General features: G+C 39.7%; 2 protein-coding genes across 3 annotated transcripts; both read right to left on the bottom strand.

The window, feature by feature from the left end:
* Positions 1–309: 309 nt before the first annotated feature.
* Positions 310–8,134, bottom strand: LOC116264751 (uncharacterized). Of its 2 annotated transcripts, XM_031645128.2 has the most exons (4): positions 7,610–8,134; positions 5,605–6,940; positions 2,746–3,875; positions 310–687 (listed from the first exon to the last, which is right to left on the bottom strand). In XM_031645128.2, the coding sequence occupies exons 1-4, from the start codon at positions 8,010–8,012 to the stop codon at positions 623–625; spliced, it is 2,934 nt and encodes a 977-aa protein (XP_031500988.1). In that variant the 5' UTR covers positions 8,013–8,134; the 3' UTR covers positions 310–622. The 2 variants fall into 2 exon arrangements, with proteins under 2 accessions (XP_031500988.1, XP_031500987.1); XM_031645127.2 differs by lacking the exon at positions 310–687 and having other exon boundaries at positions 1,964–3,875; positions 7,610–8,132.
* A 7,084-nt stretch (positions 8,135–15,218) lies between these two features.
* On the bottom strand, positions 15,219–16,486 carry LOC116264619 (AP2/ERF and B3 domain-containing transcription factor ARF14-like). Its single transcript, XM_031644945.1, has one exon. It carries the CDS (start codon positions 16,471–16,473, stop codon positions 15,445–15,447), a length of 1,029 nt encoding a protein of 342 aa, XP_031500805.1. The 5' UTR covers positions 16,474–16,486; the 3' UTR covers positions 15,219–15,444.
* Positions 16,487–19,689: the final 3,203 nt, after the last annotated feature.

The following is a 19,689-nucleotide window of genomic DNA, read 5'->3' as shown; positions in this document are numbered from 1 at the left end:
AAAAGCTCAGTCCACTGAGACACCTGTATGGCCAGAACAAAGAACAATACAAAAGATCAGTCCACTCAGACACCAGTATGGCCACGCAACAGATGCTCCCTGTATTCCCTTTGGTTGTATGTAAGTTCAACGATTACACTCCTCATAGTGGTGGTTGTGCAATTGTGGAAGGACAAAAGGAAGAAAAGAAATGAATAAAAGAATAGAAGTGTTAGATCACGTCTGTGTGTGTGTGTGTTAACGTGAGGATCTAGTGCACAAATCATTAAAATTCCGAGCACAAAAAATATTGCATGAAAGTCCGAGCAGTGGACATAATGGAGTCCTTGCAGAGAAGCAGCAAATTGGAGCACCACTCCCTTTCTGTTCAAGATACTACAAGAGGTCTCCATTGGTTCAGCAAAATTTCTCACTTGCACAGTTGTTACCAGCCATTACAAGTCTCTGTATCCTCTTACAATGACTTCAAAGCACATCGTTGCAATTGGCTTTAGATCATTGTTGACCACAGAACAGCTCTTTGAAATGTCCGTAACAAAATGAAAGAAAGAAGCAGAGAAGATTGATCAAGCAGAATCTAGATCAAGCTCATAACCATAATTCTTTTGAGTTCACAGAGGCCTTAGAAATAGAAACCACCTCCTTGCAGTATACAAAAAGTTTGGAATGGTTGGAGATGCTTGCCAGCTGTATAGATCCAACAACACGCAACAGATTTCAGCATCAAGGGCCTCAAGACAATTATATGGGATCAAAAGCTAGAAACTCTTCGAATTACATATTTGGTAATGTCCACAACCTTAAATAAGGACAGTACGGTTTACAATGTATAGTTACGGCACTGCCGAGACACAAAATATAACTGGTCATATTATGAACTTCATGGATACAATATCTAGGAGAATTCTATAGTGTCATGTATCAAATGTTGCTGGATGGCTAAAAATTAAAAATCTGTTATTAAAAGCACCATGAATCGTTGCTAAAAACACCATGAACCATTTCTGTATTATAAAAGAAAAAACTACTGTTCATGCAACAACTGTTTTTTAGTGATTGAATTTTATTTTTATCCATCCAGCAACATTCGATACACAACGGCATAGAATCCACATAGATACTGGGTTCATCTGGTTCCATTTTGGGACCGGATTCCACCTCTCCCCCCGAAGAGAGAGACGTGTGTGAAATCCAGTCCAGTTCCCTCAAGGACGTAAACTCTACATTCTGTATCCTTAGTTCTGGGCCTAATGTCTGCTTAGGCCTGCTGAGAAAGTGGTGCTCATAGTTCATACAAGAGAAAAACGAGATTATCAAGCATCAAACCTTAAGTCATCATAAGCCAAAATGCATTCAAAACCGAGATAACAACAACTTTGCTGAAGCTAATGGCAAGAATCCAAAATGGTAACATTTCTCGAAAAGTATACTTGCCACTAGAATGACAGCCGTATTAATATAGCCATAATAGGGATTCTAGATATATGAGATTCTAGATAGGATTTTTGAATGCCATATTCATTTAATATCAATCATTCCATATACCAAATAATCTCTTCCGGTTTAGTAATGTCAATTCCCTTTTTCTTCTTCTTTTTTTATGTGTTTGTCTCGCATTTTCCCCTTACACCAATCCACTGCATTGGCATATGACCTTAAGTTTAAATAAAATATCAATTAGAACCTCCTCACGTTGAACCAGAATCAGACTTTTCACTAAGAACACATGAAAAAGAGAAGTGGAAAAGATCTAATCCTTGCTTTTTTCGGACATCATATTAGTTTAACTTACACTGAAAAATATAAGCAAAAGGAGTAAAAAACTAAACCTACACAAATTATTGAAAGAGAGATTAAAATATGTAAGAAAGCAAAACTTAGTAGAAAAATGAGTTACTATCTTAGTTTTTTCTCCTTCACATGCAATGCAGCCAAATTAGAGAAAGGAACAACTGCAGGCAGCTACACAAAATAAAATTTGATGTGTGAAGTAAGCATATACAGTATTGGCATCAATGTAAAACCATGGCCAGTAAGACTCCAGACCATGTGCTGAATCTTCCTGCCCTTGGATAACAATAACAATTAATCACAATAAAAATTAGCAGGAATATAACAAGGAAGAAGTTCTTCAATCACTAACAAGTTTCTCACTTTATATGTGATGTTTGTATGTCCAATTGTTGAAAATATTCCTTTCTAGTTTTTAATCTCCAATATACGGAACATCTGCCGTTTTCTTAGCAGCTTATATGAGATCATATTTCACCATCCATCAAACATCAGCACTCACTGCTAGATTGATGAGATCAACCTGGGTTTTTTCAAATTCCTTTCCCTTTTGCCATCTGCTATGTGTGTTACATGGGAAGTCACAAAGGAGAAGTAAATCATTAACTACTGTTCCAACTTGAGTGAAGGGCCAAGGTGGGTGTTTCACAAGATAAAGCATCTCTTGAAACATTTAGGTTCCTCGGAGCATTATGGTCATGAAAATTTAACCAAGATGTGTTGTTCAGTTTTTCAAGTTTGAGGTTGATGGTTTCTTTAATGTTCCCAATATGCCATCTATCAGCTTTTCCTTTTTGTCATCAATAGGATCTAAAACAAAAGAGTGGCTTTTAGAACGCTTCAACCTTTGCCTTCGATTCACATTTCCACAATGATTCCGAGAGACTGTAGTTGGGCAACTAAAACGAGAACAATCAACCAATCCATCAAGACCGTGTGACTGATTCTTTTTACCTTGCTCCTGAACACCATACCATTTATCCAAGATCTGCATTAAGGAGTCTCCTCCGCCAGAGTTTGTGCATTCTTCTGATTCTTTTGAATCATTTTCAACTGAGAGTTCCTGTTCTGAGTCTGTTAACTCCTCTGAATGAGAGGAACTCTCATCCAGGAGATCAAGCTTCTCCAGCTCTACACCAGTTTTCTCACATGGCCTAGATTGCATACGCTCAGCATGAGCGCCCATTTCAGTAACAGGACCAAGTTCCTCAAAAGCACACTGTCGCCCGAATACTGCGCCAGTGTCATCATCCGACTCTCCAGAATCAATGTCTTCACTATTTAGATTTATTGCTTCATATGGATCATTTGAAGACAATCCAATTGGTTCCTGTCCACAATTGCTTGTCACCTTAGCTTCTCTCTTGGGAAAAACAAAACTACCATCTACTTTGACTCCCTGCATTACCTGCAACATGGAAGATAGCTTAGGATAGCCCATTATTTGATGATCTAGGACATACCCATACTTTTCCAAGAATGAATCTTTTAATAGGCCTAGATTGAACCCTGCCGGATGATGCTTCAGCAACTCATCCAGCAAATCTTGACAATCAGTTATCATCTTTTCCCTGGCTACTACTTTCCTGGTTTTATTGGACATATAAGCATAACAGGCTTCCAGAAGATTTTCTTCTGTAGCGAAACCATAAAAGCTAGGTATAAGTTTATTTTGAAATTGACTCTCAAAATGTTTTCTGAGGTCAGCTACCCCAACTCTTCCATGATTCTCATGAATGTCTTTCAGCCAAGCTCTCAACTCTAGAAGATTGTTTGGTTGCAGCACTGAATAGCTTCCATTGTTCATGACTTTGCGCATTTCATGTGTTTCTGAGCTGCTTGCTTTATATGAGAGCATACAACTAGAAAATAGTGAGCTCAATCCTTTTGAACCTTGATTAGTGGAAGAACTTGAGCTATTCTCCATAGGAACTGCAACTTTGAACGGGAAGGTACAAGTGGAAGTTTCAACTATCCATTTTTTGTCTGAAATTAAGATATCTAACAGGATTTCCAAACTACTTTCTTTAAGAGTGCTAAGAATCAAAGGACCTTCCTTCTGCAGCATTTTTGCCATATTAGCCCTACAAAATGTTAAGGAAAGCATAAGAGAAATTAATACCTCAAACCAAACAAACAGATAACATAAAATTGTACACATAACAGAACCAACAAAAATATTAAGTCTTTAGCAATTTATAATAGCTTCAGATTTTCAATTCAATGTATTTTTTGAAGATCAGGAACCCTTCAAATTGTAGACCACTTAATGGGCCTCGTCCTAAAGAGGAAAATTCCAGATGAGATCCGACCACGGTGCCTTATGAGGACAACACCATGGGAAAGCTCATTTTGCAGAATTAGCAGATTGGGACTAGGTCCAAGTTTTTCAGCTTAACACCATTCAGAACCCAATTCAATGTAATTTTGAAGAAAAGGAACCCTTCAAATTGTAGATCACTTAATGGGCCTGCTCCTGGAGAGGAAAATCCCAAGATCCAACCACTGTGCCTCGCAAGGACAACACCATGTGAAAGCTCATTCTGCAGAATGAGAAGATTGGAACTAGGTTCATGTTTTTCAGCACCCATCACAACCCCTTACCACATACTAACCACGTACGGTGGTAGTTTCAAACAAATGTAAGCTAAACATACAATAAAAAAAATGCAGTCTAGCAATAACAGCTTTTCTCATCTAATGGGAGAAACAATTTATTGAATGACTCGGTTGACTATTCAAGGCTAGTAGTTGAGTTTACAAATCATTTGGAAACCTTTTGTGAGGTTCTAAAAAACATTTGGAAACCTTTCGTGAGGTTCTTTTTTTAACATGTTTAGAAACTTCTATTTTCTCTTTACTGTTTAGCCATTTCTTTTCAAATTTCTTTTGTAGGCTCATTGCATATTCCTTTTCCTGTCTCACTTATTTGTTCTATTGTTCGGCATGTTATTGTTGCATGTTTCCTTTTGTATGTTCAGTGTTTTGTTTGTCTTCTTTTTGTGCATGTTGTTAGTCAAAGATTCAAATCCTTCTATTTCAACATCATAGACAACTATTGTACATATTTATTGTCTATCACATGCATATTTTAGTCTTTTATTAATTTTGGCACATTTTTTTGTGCTAGTTCGAGTCTGATTTAGAGTGACCTCGACCAACTAGTCTTTTAGGGGGTCAACCAACTTATGTCCAACTTCCAATTCAGGCATTAAGTGAAGACACTTATACCGAGGAATCTTAAGTCCCAAAAGTTTCTATTTCTTTATCTATAAAAAATGCCATTCCTACTAGTACTGAGAATTTCATGTAATTGTCAGTTGCATATAACTATGTCCAATGAACAGGAACAAATGCAAACCATTATGTCTCCACTGTGTCATATACACTTTGAAGAATAATATAAACAGATACACTTTTGAGACATATAGACACTCTTCTTTTTCTCCTTTGTTCTAACTCTTTCTTTTTCAGCCGACAGGAACAAATGCATGGTGCCAAACTGATTCATAGATGTTGGTCCAGTTCTCAACCTATCCCATGCAATGCGAGAGTTAATAAAGATTTTGGATGCAGCTGAAAGGACAGCAGAGCTGTGGTAACTGGTAGTCTGGTACTTTTTATTATAACATATGACATATCTGATACCCTTATTTCACAGCTCCCATAATGAAAAGAAACATGAAAACAAGCAGATAGAAAGAATTGCCAATGTGACATATAAAGCATCCCAGCAAACCCTCAGGAATTATTCCTCAAAATGATTAGTTCTAGATAGTGAATGCATATAAATGAGCTAGAAGGAAAAGATACCTTGATTTTGCTTCACAGACAAGAGAAACACCTTTTTGACTGCAAATAAATAATTTAATATCATCCCAGAAGTTGGGGTTGTGAAAGACATCATGACTTAAAGATGGATGGTCTGTCTGGCAAATATCAGCAACACCTACATTTTTCACTGCACATTGGTTTTCCATGGTTATGTCGTTGATTGCAGAAGTGTACTTCTGCTTTTCTTCACCAGGAACCCAGAACCTTTGAACACCAAATATGAGCCTTCGGAATCTCGACACCAGATTGGAGCTATCAATACTTGACTCAACGCCTTTCCCCACCAGGAAGCTAGAACTTGAACCAACAGAATCAGAACGTTGACAACTTTGTTGCTTCTCTGAATTCCTCCCAGAAGAATCATTTATATGTGTGTCTGTTTCTTCACCAGACACATTACTTTTCCTTCCAAAGAAAATCTTTCCCACTCTATGAAGAAAACTCTCTCCTGAATCCTGTACACAAATAGACGAGGAAAAGTTGCTAGCCTTAGTTTCTGTTGGCTTCTCGCTTTCTACAACTGATGTTGCACAGGTATTTTGCGCCAGCTCCATCCCTTTAGCAACTGAAACTGATGATGGAGAAACAACTTTAGGTTCTTCCTGGGCAACAGGTTTTGTTTCATCTCCATTTCTGTCACTTCTCGCCTCTGACGAAGACTTTGAATTTGACTTGCCAAGTTCAGCAGGTGTAGGATGAAGCCCATAAACAACTAGATCTCCTATGCCACGCCTGATACCCAGATTTGGTAATGACAAAAGAAATTGAGTGAATTTTTTATGCCCAAAATAATCTTTATGTTTTACCACATCTTTTGTTATTAGTTCTGAACGGAGCGCCTGAATGTTCATGCCATCTGGACATGAATTCACTATATTACAAATCCTAGCAACCACTGATTTAGGGACAGGACGAGGCTTCAGTTCCACAGCAGGCTCTTGAGACATCTCAGGTGGCAAAGGACTACTAGGAGGCTGCTCCACAACAACAAAAGGGTCCTCCAGAGGTCCCTTCAAATGGCCATACCAGGAAGAGGACGCCCCATCTGGAGGATGGTTAAAATGCTTGCCCACAAGGGTATGCCCCCTAACAAGTGCATTCCAATGCCACATAATGCTTGCAGCACTATACAGCGTTGGTGAAGAGGTTTCTGTGCTCGCTAACAATATATTGTAGTTACTCATCCTTAACCGATGCAGAATGTTTGAGAAATCACCATCGCCAGATATTAAGAAAAGATGCGCTGGTGGTGGATTTTGTGCGACCCAGTAAATAAGATCAACCAGAAGATATTTGTCAGCGCTGTTCTTTCCACCTGCACAAGAAGAAAATCCTAATTGACTTAGAAATCATAATCGGACGTTCAAATAAAAATTCAAAGGCAACCAAGCGTCCTTATGTGCATATACGGGCCTATGACTCAATTCATGCACAGAAAAATGCAGAAGAAGCTCCATTGCAACTAGAACTCCCAAGCCACTGATTTCCAGAACATGCACATACAACCCATTGTCTTACTTTCTCAGATGACTTTAACCTCATGCTGTCATTGCCCGGAAAACCTATCCCATTCATATGGAATTGATAATTCATTTAGGGGAGTCGATGGCCTGTAGTTGAGACATTTACGGAAAATTATCATGAAAAAAAGAGTCACACATTTAACTTCGAAAAATACAGCATTTTCTTGTCCCATTCCTGGAGTCACAAACACAGGGACCTGCAGAGTTTATAAAGAAATCTGCTCGAATTCTCACGGTAAGACTACCAAGGATTATAGTGGACCTCAATCCCATTTTATGATAAAAACCCTGGGTCCCCAAAAATACAAGTGCATTGCGCCCCGCAAAAGTGATTCCAAAAAATAAACCAAACACCACAGAAAATAAGCACAGGTGCCTGTAAATATGAATAAGCACAAATTGGCAATGTGTGTGTGTGTGTGTGTGTGTGTGTGTGAGAGAGAGAGAGAGAGAGAACCAACGGCGTGGGACGTGGGTGAGACCGACGCCGGTAGCGTTAAGCGCCTCCTGAGCGGAGCGAGAAAGTTGGGCAGTGTCGCCGAAGGCTGTGATGGTTACGGGACCGCGGATGCCGGAAGCCCTGAGGGCGGAGGTGATGCGCTGGGCTACCCTACGGACGCTCACCCCGGCGGGCACGGAGCAGTTCTCGAAATCCCACCATACTGACACCTTCACGTCTCGCCCTTCATCTCCTCTGCTGCATTCACTATCCCACCGTTCCCTCCTTCCTGCCCGCTCCTCAGGGCCGGTGGCGCCGCCACCCGTATGGAAGAGAATAGCCCAACGTACGGTGGCAGCAGAGAGGAAGCCGCAATAAGGAGAAGAGCATGAAGAAGAAGAGGAGGCAGAAATCGCCGCCCTCATTGTTGCTTCTCTGAAATCAGGTTCGACGATCCTCCGCTATTAGAGCTTGGTAGGGCTTATGGACTCCCTCCTGTTCTCTTCCTTAAACCCTTCCAGGACGCGTGGCAGGACAGAGCAGATGGGAGTCACAAATGCAGGAAAGAACCACGGATCTGGAATTTGGATCAGATAAAACTGAAACTAAACTTTGTGGAAGAACAAAAAAGCAAGATTGTAAGTTCCCCCTCATTTAGGCTGCTAGATGTAATATGTAAAATCTTAGTCGGGATGATTCCCAACAACCTAAGTCACTGAACCAATAAGGCCCATGTGCCCGTGTACTTTCGTAAGTTATAAACTTTACAATTTTGAGAGTAATTTCTTATATCAGTGTTGTCGTCAAAATCTGTATATTTTTAGATTGAATTGATGGCAAACATTCAATTCACTAGTACATTTGATGCAGGTGCTGAGCTCCAATGCCGCACTCAGGCTGCTGTGGGCAATTGCCCACACTAACTTGCAGAATTTTTATTTATTTGTATATACATATTTTTTTTTTCACCAGTGTCTCTTAAGATTTGAAATATTTAGAGCACAGTTTGATAATTGTTTTACAGAATGGATAGAACATCCTGTCTACTACATTATTGTCTTGTTCTACTATATTATTGTCCTGTTGGTTCTATTAGTGGTGCTCTCGGTTCATTGTTTGATGATTGTATGAACAAAACATGATGTTTCTTTTGTCGGACTTTTGTTTCACATTTGTCTGTTTTGTCTAATGTTTGCTCGTCATTTTTGTTTTTGTTGTTGTTTATTTTGTCCAATATTTGTATCTTTTTGTCCAGTGTTTGTTTCGTATTCTATGTATTTTGTCAAGTATTTGTTTTTGTATCTATCTATTGAAGGGATTTGTGGTATATCATCTCATAAGAATAACATATTAAAGAAAAAAAAAAGATTAGTAGTGGCCTTACAGCCCATTTGCACTGTGCCCTTTGAGGCTTTTCAGCTACCATTTGGATCCGGTTCAAATATAAGTGCAAATTTGACACCGCGTTTGGTTGCAAGTTTCGAACATACTGTTAATTCGGTGATCATTCACCAGAATCACCCAACAGGAAAAGTTTTTATTTCTCAGAAGAAAGATGAAAGAGGTCTCATCGAAGCCCACCATCATTACTAGAAAGAGAAAAGTATATATGTTTGCACAATCGGTTCAGATATAGAATGCATCCTACCAAACTTTTTAGATTTGGATTGAGGTCCAGAGCAACAGAGCTACGTATTAACCGTGCATGAGTCTTTCAAGTTTCTGCCTCTGTACAAAAAAAATGTTGTTGGCTTTGGGGTCTGCTTGATCAGTTCGAGATGTTGTAATCAAGAATATGTCCACATCTGGAACCAGTATCTTCCAGCTACGATCCTTTGGCCTAGAAGTGGTGATCTCTGTTGGAGTTGATGCAGCGGAATAGCGCCTTTGATCAGTTCTAAGTTTCCTGAGCAAATTCACCAACGGAGTCTCCAGGATGAGAAAAGGCAGGTAGCAGCTGAAGCTGAAACAAGAAAAGGAAGAAGAGAAACATAGACAGAAGCAGGGCGATAACCGAGTTTCCTTCTATGATATGTCCAGCCTCATTGGACTCCGGATTCCAGCGTGCGGTTAAAGCGAGTGAAATATTTCAGGATAGTGCAAAACCAAAATTCGTTTAAAAAAAAAAATCTTCAGTTCGAAAAACTTTGTAAAGATTATCGCGTAACTGCGAGTATCACAGTTGAGAGAGATATGAAGAAGGCTCATGGTCACTATCCAACAATTTCAACTAGTGAATTACAAGCCCATAAGGTTTTGTCTCGCTTTCTATATGCAAATCCAACTTAGAGCAGGGAATCTTGCTCCGCAGTGTCTTTCACGGTGAATTTGGCTTTCACGTTCAAATTATTCTCACATTTAGATTCGTTATAATATTGTAACCCAATCCAAAATTAAGCCAAGCACGGATCGATAACCTACAAGTCCTGTCTTCAGGGTCCTAAATATGATATATTCTCTGGTTGGTTGGATGTGTCAAGAACTATACAGCTTGATCTTTGTGGTATAGATGTTTAATTTTGAACTGTTAGGCCTGACCAGGGTTTTGGCACTCGAACTCAGACCAGTGGCGGAGACAAATGAAGGCTGGTGTAGGACACAATGTGATCGCACTGCCCATTAAAAGTTTAACTGAAAGACTTAAAATCACAAAGTGATAACTCAAAAGTTTTACATTAGGTGCCTACACTAGACTTAGGCTGGTGACTCGAGTGCCACTTAAACCAAAAAATTCTGGCTCTGCCAATAACGTAGATCAATACATGGAGGTTTGGAGATACCTTGAAGAGGTCGAAGCAGCCCCTCTCTTTCCCCTCGCCCCCCTTCTTTTCTCCTTTCTTCGGAGGTTCATGGTTGCTTTAAAACTTGGGTGAAGAGCAAAATTGTTGTGCATCCACAAAGCCCAGAAGATTAGCAGCCAATAAGATTGAACTGATGACCGAACTTTCACCAGCCCACCAGTCCGATCAGCAATATATGATAGGCCCCTTGGGACTGGTCGAACACATGAATAGTGTTTGTCGACCCAGAGTGCCCACCTAGCACTACATCCTCCATTCTGCCCAGTTCCTTCAAATGGAACATTGAAAAATCATGGAAATTAATTAAGCAGAGGCAAGATTTTTTATCGTTGATGAATTGCACTGACCGCTCATGATCGATATTTCTGGAAAAAAACATGAACTAAATAAGAACTGGCCGGATGAGCGTTCCAAGCAAAGCAACGGTGGCGACAACGTACAAGACTCAGAATCCTTGTAGTTGCATTCCTTAAAGCAAGTGGACATCGAATTCTCACCTAGCTACAATTTCGTAACTGAACGTAAATCTGAGTCTAAACCAAACTCAAAATCCGGCGAGAGTTCCATACTGTATGGGCTTAGTGCTGCATCAAATTTTGCAGATAAGAGAATTAGTTGAAGTTCAATACGTACACATATCCGAACCGAGTTTAATCTTGTTCGGAAGGATTGCCACACTACAACAATTTTGATCTTTTGGCAACGGCCAAAATCATCACTGCTTTCTGGGTTTCCATCACAATATTGTTTATTTGCAGCGGCAAAATTTCCGCCACAACAAGTTCCGTTCGTGAAACTAATAGCAAAGCTTGCCTTGCAGTCATGCAAAGTTGTAGAGCATCACACGAGTTCAAATGCATATATAGCATAATACTTGCGGCAAGCTTAAACTTGGATAGATTTTAGATGAACAAGGAAACTTTAGAGGGAAGTTTATTACCTCAGATTTTAGTTTTATGGATCCCTCCTCACATGCTTTTGTTCCCTCTAAAATTGATATTGGTTCATGAATCTAATGAACTACATCTAGTCATGCATAGCTAAGACGGATGTTTGAGATCTTTATTTTACTTTCTACATTGGGTACCAAAATTATGATCTAAGATCAAGTAATTAAAAAAAAAAAGGTCTGATATTAAATTTACAGATCTAAAATCCTAAGGAGATTTTCAAACAGATCAAAGGTAATCAACCAGCCCTACGGGTTTTACTAACCGTAAGTTTTGATGATCCGTGTAGTGGGTCTAGCTCTTTAGCCCAATTGTAAAGATAATAATAAAAAACATATGAACAAGAAATTTTCCAACTTCCATTTTTCAATTCGTGGAAGAAAATAAGAGCACTAGTCCCCTCTCTTGTTGACATCAATTATTGCTTTTTCTCCCTTCCAAGAACTTGATATCTGGACGACTGGACCATCAGTAAAGTTCCTGCAAGTCGAATATCCTGCTATATTCGATCATGCAATAATATAATATTGACACTTTTCATATTTGTCACCACTTGCATTTCAATATTTCCACAAAAGTTGCTACGTTATATCATTGTTGTGACTTTTTTCAGTTCATAACTATCAAGAAACTTGAACCCTGGCTTTTAGTTCACTTTTCTAACATGCAGCCATCAATTCAGACTCTATATATATATAGTTCACTTTTCTAACATGCAGCCAGCAATTTAGACTCTGCTTTATATATATATATATATATATAGACGCACGCACACGCCTACATGCAGGCACCATTTATTGCAGACCTCCACCATCGAAAAATTTGATTCAATAGTGTCCCCCAGCTCATAGAAAAATAGAAGGCCATGACATCAAATGATGCCATTCAACATTAATGTACAATTCAAAAGCCTGAAATTGGCCACATACTTTCACATGCCTATCCTCTACCCTAAGATACAAACATGTAGTTTCGAAAACCAGGACCAACCAAAGGGCCCATTTTGATCGAACGGAATTTCTGATTCCAGATTGAAGATTTCGCTTTGTAGGTCCTTATGTATCACAGACCGACCTACTCTATTAGACACAACGGGAACCGCAGAATATAATAGAGCATGCTAAATTAAGTATTATTCTAATGCCAGAGACTATTCGTGCTTGGAATTTAGTCTATATAGTCTTCCTTGAAATTTTCTAGATATACGTGAAGTGCCTAACGAGATGGACGTGTTCTTGAGAGAGGAGAAATTGTGCTTGGGTTGGAGCTAAGCTGGTTATGTGCACACCCCTGTTCGACAAAAAAATTATGAACCTTTAAATGACCAAAGTACTCTCATTAAAAAAAAAAAAAAGAAACTTTCTAAACGGTAAAAAGAAATTGTAAAAACTTAAAAAAATTAAAATACCCATTATCTTTATAAAAAAATTTAAAAATACCCTCCGCTGCTTTGGTGTATACTTATTATGTGCACCATGCAACTCGATCTAGGGTTGGAGACCTGACCAATCTCCATTAGCATATCATATCACAAGGGCATCCCCCAACATAATGTAAGATTCCAAAGTGAGAACCTCTTTAACCCCAGGAGAAGAAAGGTCGAAAGGGAGTTTGAGCCCATGACCAAACTGCCTACAGCACAATAATGAGGCTAACTTTATATATTGACTATGATTACATGATTCTTTAATTTTCTTATCAGATTACAACCTCAAAGATGAATTTAATGAGAATATCTCCTATCTTGCTCCTTTTTATTCTTTCAATCGTTGAGATAGTTATATGGCAGTTAGTTGATTGCATGGATCATTTTAGTGGTTAACAAAGAGAGGAGTTCTATGTAGTCAAACCATAGTGCAATTGATTGATGGCCATTTCATAAAGAATTTGTAATTTGGATCCTGCAACAAGTATATTTTGTGGCACGGAGAAAAATCTGAGACATTTGACACTTAACGTTGAAATTGCCTCAAGGGACATGGTGTAACCGGTCGGGCTAAGCCCCTTTGTAAGGTGGGTCGCTAGTTGGACTCTTGTGGGGCTATGTCCTCGTGTCTTAAGCGATGGGGATCAGTATTCAAGTTGAATGGTACACTGCTGTCATATGTGACACCAAGCAGCAGATGACCTTAAAATTAGGGAAAATTGAGGGAGGGGAGGTTTAGGCCTGTAAACCTCCTTCTCACCCATAAAATGTTGTTGAAATTGGACAAAAGAAAAGGTCAATGAAAGATTATAATGCTACCCAAAAAAAACTGAATAACAGGACGGTTGAGAAGAAAGAGGAAGTTAAATATCTTCCTTCAAAATAGTTAATTAACTAACATTTTTTAAGAGAACAATGTCCTTTCGAGGAATGCATGGTTACTGCATAACTAGAATATGAAGCTAGCGAATATACATGAACAAAAGAAAGAAACCTCAACATGTGAAGAATACCCGAGCACAATACAACCAAAAAAAAAAATTATGGTTTTACTCAAGTCTACGTTCCCCCTAAGTTTCCTCTAATTGTAGATTTCGCAGGAACAATAACCTTCACAAGATAAAAGGCAAAACCAGTTCTAGGCTGAAAAGCATCTTTTTAACACAAAAGCAGATTGCAGATAGTAAACTAGCTACTAGGATAACTAAGTTGGAACACACTTGCTATTTTGTTGAAATAGTTTGCATTCTAACGAACGAGTCTCGTGAAATGCAGCACTACTCTAATCCAAACTAAATAGAAGTAACTTCAAAACAAAGAGTACGAGTTCTAAAGTGCAATTGAAAATTACATCCGTATGTGCTACTTTCTTCCTAAAAATAGGAAAAAGTATATCATTCCTCCACATTTTATTGAGGATGTCAAAGTTAGAGATATTCGAAGATAAATCTCAAACTCTGTGATGAAGATGTTTTAGGCAAATTAATCAGGCAATTTTAATTGTGTTTATCTCTCTCTTTTTGAACGTAGAATAATAAATATTGATTGAAGATAATGATGTACATGACATTTAGCATGATGAGGAAAGTAAAAGTGAACATCTAATTTTCTTGCATACATATAGAATAATTCAGTTGTGTTGTATAGAAATATGATGCCTCTGGGTGCGTTTCAGGCTTTCTGTCAAACTGAAGTTGTTTTCATGAATTATAATCATACAGATGAATAGACGGACATTCTCCTTTCAACCTAGAATTCAATTTGCGGCACTCAATAATATTAATACATAAATCATTACATAAGTTGAGAAAACTATAATGTTAACGGAAATAATTCTACAAATCTTAATCTAAAAATTGTATGGTAAGAAATACATGAAACAAACTTGCATTGCAGTTACTTGATTTGTACAGTATAGGTACAACTTCGTGTTAGACTCCAACAAAGCTTGTTTATTTTCCTTTAAGTTTTTTAGCAGTATCCTTAAGGTTCCCTGCAATAGGTCTCAGTAGGTAGAGATAGAAAGAGAAAGAGAGAGAGAGAGAGAGAGAGAGAGATTTCTCTTGGCACCATTCAATGGCGGCCAAGTCAATTAATGCCACCTCTGTTTAAGAGCACCTAGTTGGACGTTCTTCACAGTTGGTTATTTACTACCAAATTCAGAACGAAAACCCTCGTGCTCAAGAGATGTAGTATTCTGCAACCGACAGAACCTTAACAATCCAAAAAGAGGAGACGGCCGGCCATCTTGACACACGGGCGGAAACATTTTTTTGGCCGCGATCCCCACCGGTCGACCGAAGATCCTTCAAATAAAAGTGGGGCTTAAGGCTCACCTACATATTTCTGATGCGCCATGTAAACCCTAGCAGGAGCTTTCCTGATTTTGTCAAGACAATTCATAACTTTGAAAAGAAACACACAAACTAAAGGAGATTCCAAAAACTTGTATTGATCTGTGTTTGTTGTCTCTGTGAGAGAGATGGGCAGAGAGAGATCAGAGCAATGGCTTCACTTCTGCTACAATGATCACTCAGCCTATTTCCATATTCAGATGTCCGATGTGTACAGTATTTTTACTTTTCATCAATCAACTGAAATTCAATACAAGCAGGAAAGAAGACAATGAAAAACCAAATATTGATAGTTCCATCTACTGGATATCCCCACTCACCTTTCATCACCTCTCACCCAAATTCTGTAGATCACGGCTCAACTCCAAACTGCATAGCTTGTGATCGTCGCCAGCCGCAAGGTCCACGCCGAATAGGCGAACCAACTTCGCCGGCCTCTGTTGTTCTTTTCCTGTCAATGGCTGCCACATGGAGGAGGCCCAGAGCGGCGGTGGGTGAGCCTTGGCTCGGACCACCCCATGCTTCCATCCTATGAAATTGAACCTCTCCGGACCCGTCGACCTCGCGAAAGTCACCACGTCCCCGGCCTTCAGGCTCTTCTCCTTCACAAACCTGCACCACCCTTTGGTCAGCACGTAACTCTGGCTGCTGTTCCAGTAGGAGTATCTGAACCTCCACACCCTTCCTCCCTCATCCTCGAAGTTCAACAGCACGGCCTCCGGTCTCCGGCCGGCGGCCACCGGGAAGTACCTCTCCGCGTGCTGCTTCGGCACCACCAGCCGGTTCAGTTTGCCCACATCGCTGGGAGTGAGCACCTTCTCGAACAGCTCTTCCTTCTCCCTCAACCTCTTGGGGTCTCGTCTCGAACGACACGACAACATGCCCCCCGTAAGATTCCTCTTCTCCACCAAGAGCTCCTCATGGTACGTGTTCTTCCGGAGCATGTCGATGATCTCCGCCTTCGAATGGGATTCCAGGAACCTTGCTTCGAACTCGTCCGCCACCGACATGTCCCGGAAGTTGGTCGCGGCATCCTTGCCTCTAAACTTCAAGGCAGCTATGTCGTAGGTCTTCGCCGCCTCCTCCTCGGTTCGGAAGGTGCCGAGCCACACGCGCTGGTGCTTCTCGTAGATTTGTGCTCCCCATCTGCCATTTGGCTGCGGAACCACTCCCTTGTAGCGGGAGGACGGGAGCTTCCTGGCTGAGGGCCAGAACTCGTGCGACTCTAGGTCGTTGACGGCGATTGTTCCGACCACTCCCCGGCCTTGTCGTTCATGGCCGGAAACCGTGCCGGCGAGCCCGGCGGCATCCCCACGGCCGACCAGCCCCTCTTCTCCGCGAACTCCGGTACCCATGAAAGAGGCTACCGGGTGCTTGGAAAAGTCCAAAGGAAAAGCGGCAAGTGCAGGTACAAATTAATATGAAGAGTAGGAAGTGTCGTTTTGTGCTAAGTTGGATATGGAGTGACAAGTCTTGGCTTTTCTTGCTTTTCTGATTAGGGGATGCCTGATGTGAGTGGGTCCCCCGCGGCAAGTTGATCACCTTCACATGGAAGTGGACCTTAAGAAACCAAAGGTTCATCCCCCTTACCCTCACCCTCTTAATTTGAAGCGTCCAAATATATACGAGAGAGATATATATATGTATATATATATATATATATGTGTGTGTGCCACGTGGCAAGCTACAATTAGTCGCAACCAAATGCCACTTCTTGCACGTTGCCAAGTTGGAATTCATGACTCGTACAACAAATAATACCGACAAACCAGTTGGCTTTAGAGCACCAAGTTCACATATATACATACATAGATATACATATTGGCAGGTAAATGATTCAGGGCAGCTGTACTCCAACCGTTCAAGTTCATTTACTGACGTACGAGAGTGAATAGGAAAAGTATTTCATCCCACAACTTAGAAAAAGCTGAAGTCCCCACCAACCTCTTGTCCCCCCTAAAACACATGACCAAATTTATTAGAAGATCTACAAAGATATGAATACCAGTTTGACTTTTATTTCCTCTTGTATAATAGTTTAAAACTATTCTTACCAACTCGATGTTGTGAGTGGGGAGACGATGCAAAGAGCAAAAGCGTTGTAGCAAGTGGGTCTGACAGAGGGAGAAATAACAAATTAGGAGTGGTGCCACTTGATCAAGTGGCGTTAACCTTATCCAAGCCATGCAATTTTGATGCTTGGACTTTTCTTTCTCTTGTTTGTCCCCACATTTTTTTAACTAGTTATTTAAGTATGGCACTTTTTATGAGGAAGATATATATGCTGTCCTGTATAGAAACTATTTATTTAATTGTTGCCGTACTTTTTTCCTATTTATTTATTCCAACAAATATTCATATCGTTATACATATTTTGGTTTTAGCTTTCTAAGAAGCAGCTTAAATTATTGATCAAGGAAATATGTTGCCTCATTGCTATAAAACTCTATAACCGGATCAGACAAGTTGGCTTCGAGGTTAAATGCGACGATATAAATAGTCTGAACCATGATGGCCATAAATGATGACGATGAATGTGTAGGCGACCATGATGCTCAGCATTCAACATTCATTCCCAACCTTTTTGATTTCCAATCTTTCTCCGATCCCTTTTTCTTTCGCCGGTAGAACCCGATCCAGTTCCACAAATCATTTGCATGGAAAGCATTTCCTGGTTACTTTATGTGCATGGAAAGCATTTCTTCGTTTAGGTTTGAATGTTGAAATCTTTCGACCTCTCACAACACATTGTTCAATGCATTTCATCAGATAGTGTATGTAATCACATTGTCTCAAGTAATACATTGGATGGTTGTGATTAGATAGAATTCAAGATATATATATATATATAGAAAGAAAGAGAAAAAAAAGCCAACAAAATGAGAATTCATTGAATTGAGTGAAGAGAGGGAGAGAGAGAGAGAAGGCCGAAAAGTATTAATTGGAAAAGAGTAGACGTATGAGAATGGTGTTATTTGTTTTAATTTTGGCATTAAAGAATGGGAAAGCCTTTAGTTCCTCTTGCTTTCGTGCATGCATGGACCCCTGTCAAGCGCATGCTTTGTCGAGGACATGGAGGACGAGACCGTCTCGTCTTCCACACAGGCAAACACGGCCCCTCTCGTCCTTTTTTTCACAGTATTTAATTTGTCCTTCTCCTTGAAACGGATCGCTGGAAATGGAAAAGATATTCCCACATTTAGTGCGGGAAGCTTGTTTTTGGGGCACTCATGAGAAAGCGACCGTCTCAAGTTGACTACTTGAGGATGGATGCCCAAGTCTTGATGGCGACAATTCATTTGAATTGACATTCCTAACACTTGGCCAGAAACTTACCTACCTCTCACCGGGATTTCCCATCTATGTCTCAAAAGATTAATCACCATCAACTTCACATTCCATCCTTTTTCCAAAACCTTCAGCACCAAATCCAAACCGCTTACATGCATGTGATCATCTGTGCTTTAGATTTACGACTTGTAACGTAGTTATAAATTGCATGAACGGGTTATTTGAATGCACCAAACAAAAACCCAGCTTTTGCATTTATCTTAAAGTTTTGAAATTTCATGAGATACAAAATTTTATCTATACTCACCAAAATAAACAATGTAAAAGTAAGTCAATACATTGTCAGCCATAAGTCTCAAGAGGCATCAAGGAGGTGGCTCACACTTAAAGAATGTGAGGTTTGCATCTCGTGGTCGTTGTCACATTAATTTTAATAACAAGTACGATACTTAAGTTGAAAGATATGCATTAAAAATCGACTTAGGACCAAAATAAGACAGAACCTTGAAACCTTGAAGATATAAAGACATGACCTTCAGAATCTTATATAAAAATCGGATTTTACTACATAAAACATTAAAAAAAAACTGTCAACCATGAAATTTACGTCGTTAGAAAACATCAACACAAACAAATAGATTTTACGTTGCATCCCATCTCGTCCTTTGATAGCAATGGTGTTTGGGGGATAATATATAGAAAAGTTATGGCTATATATATATATATATATATATATATAAGAAAGTTATTTTCACACACCTAACCAGGAGACTAGGTGTATATTTGGACCGAGAAAGCCCCTGTCATGGGCATGGGGCAGGCAAAATAAGTGTTCGGCCTAAATACTTGACCCCTTTGTCGTAGCTAATGGGTGGTTGATTATGACCTCATAGTCTCTTGGATGACTGAGCCCTTCTGCCACACTTGCTCCAATTAAGTAATGTATCAAGATTCAGAGAGCTAGGCTTCACTCTAAAGGTTTATCCCGTCATGGTAGTCCTAGTGTTCATCTCGAAATATTAAATTATTATAAATGTAATGCATAATGCATGCAGGGGGATAAGCCCCCTGCCTTTATCCATCAAAAAATAATGTGTACAATAAAAAATTGAAATCCCAGTTAAGGATGAAAGGCTTTGAACCTTTGGAAGATGTCCCAACTGTGAGATCTTGAGTCCACCTGCAAATCCATCTTTTAATAAATAAACAACATGACAAACTTATGGGTACAGTGTATGGAGGCGAAGTGGTTATCATGTTCTTAACCGGCGCTGCATTGG

This window comes from Nymphaea colorata, chromosome 11 (genome assembly GCF_008831285.2).
Source record: "Nymphaea colorata isolate Beijing-Zhang1983 chromosome 11, ASM883128v2, whole genome shotgun sequence".
Classification (NCBI taxonomy): domain Eukaryota; kingdom Viridiplantae; phylum Streptophyta; class Magnoliopsida; order Nymphaeales; family Nymphaeaceae; genus Nymphaea; species Nymphaea colorata.
The sequence above is the reverse complement of the archived record's forward strand: the minus strand, read 5'-3'. Positions and strand labels throughout refer to the sequence as shown.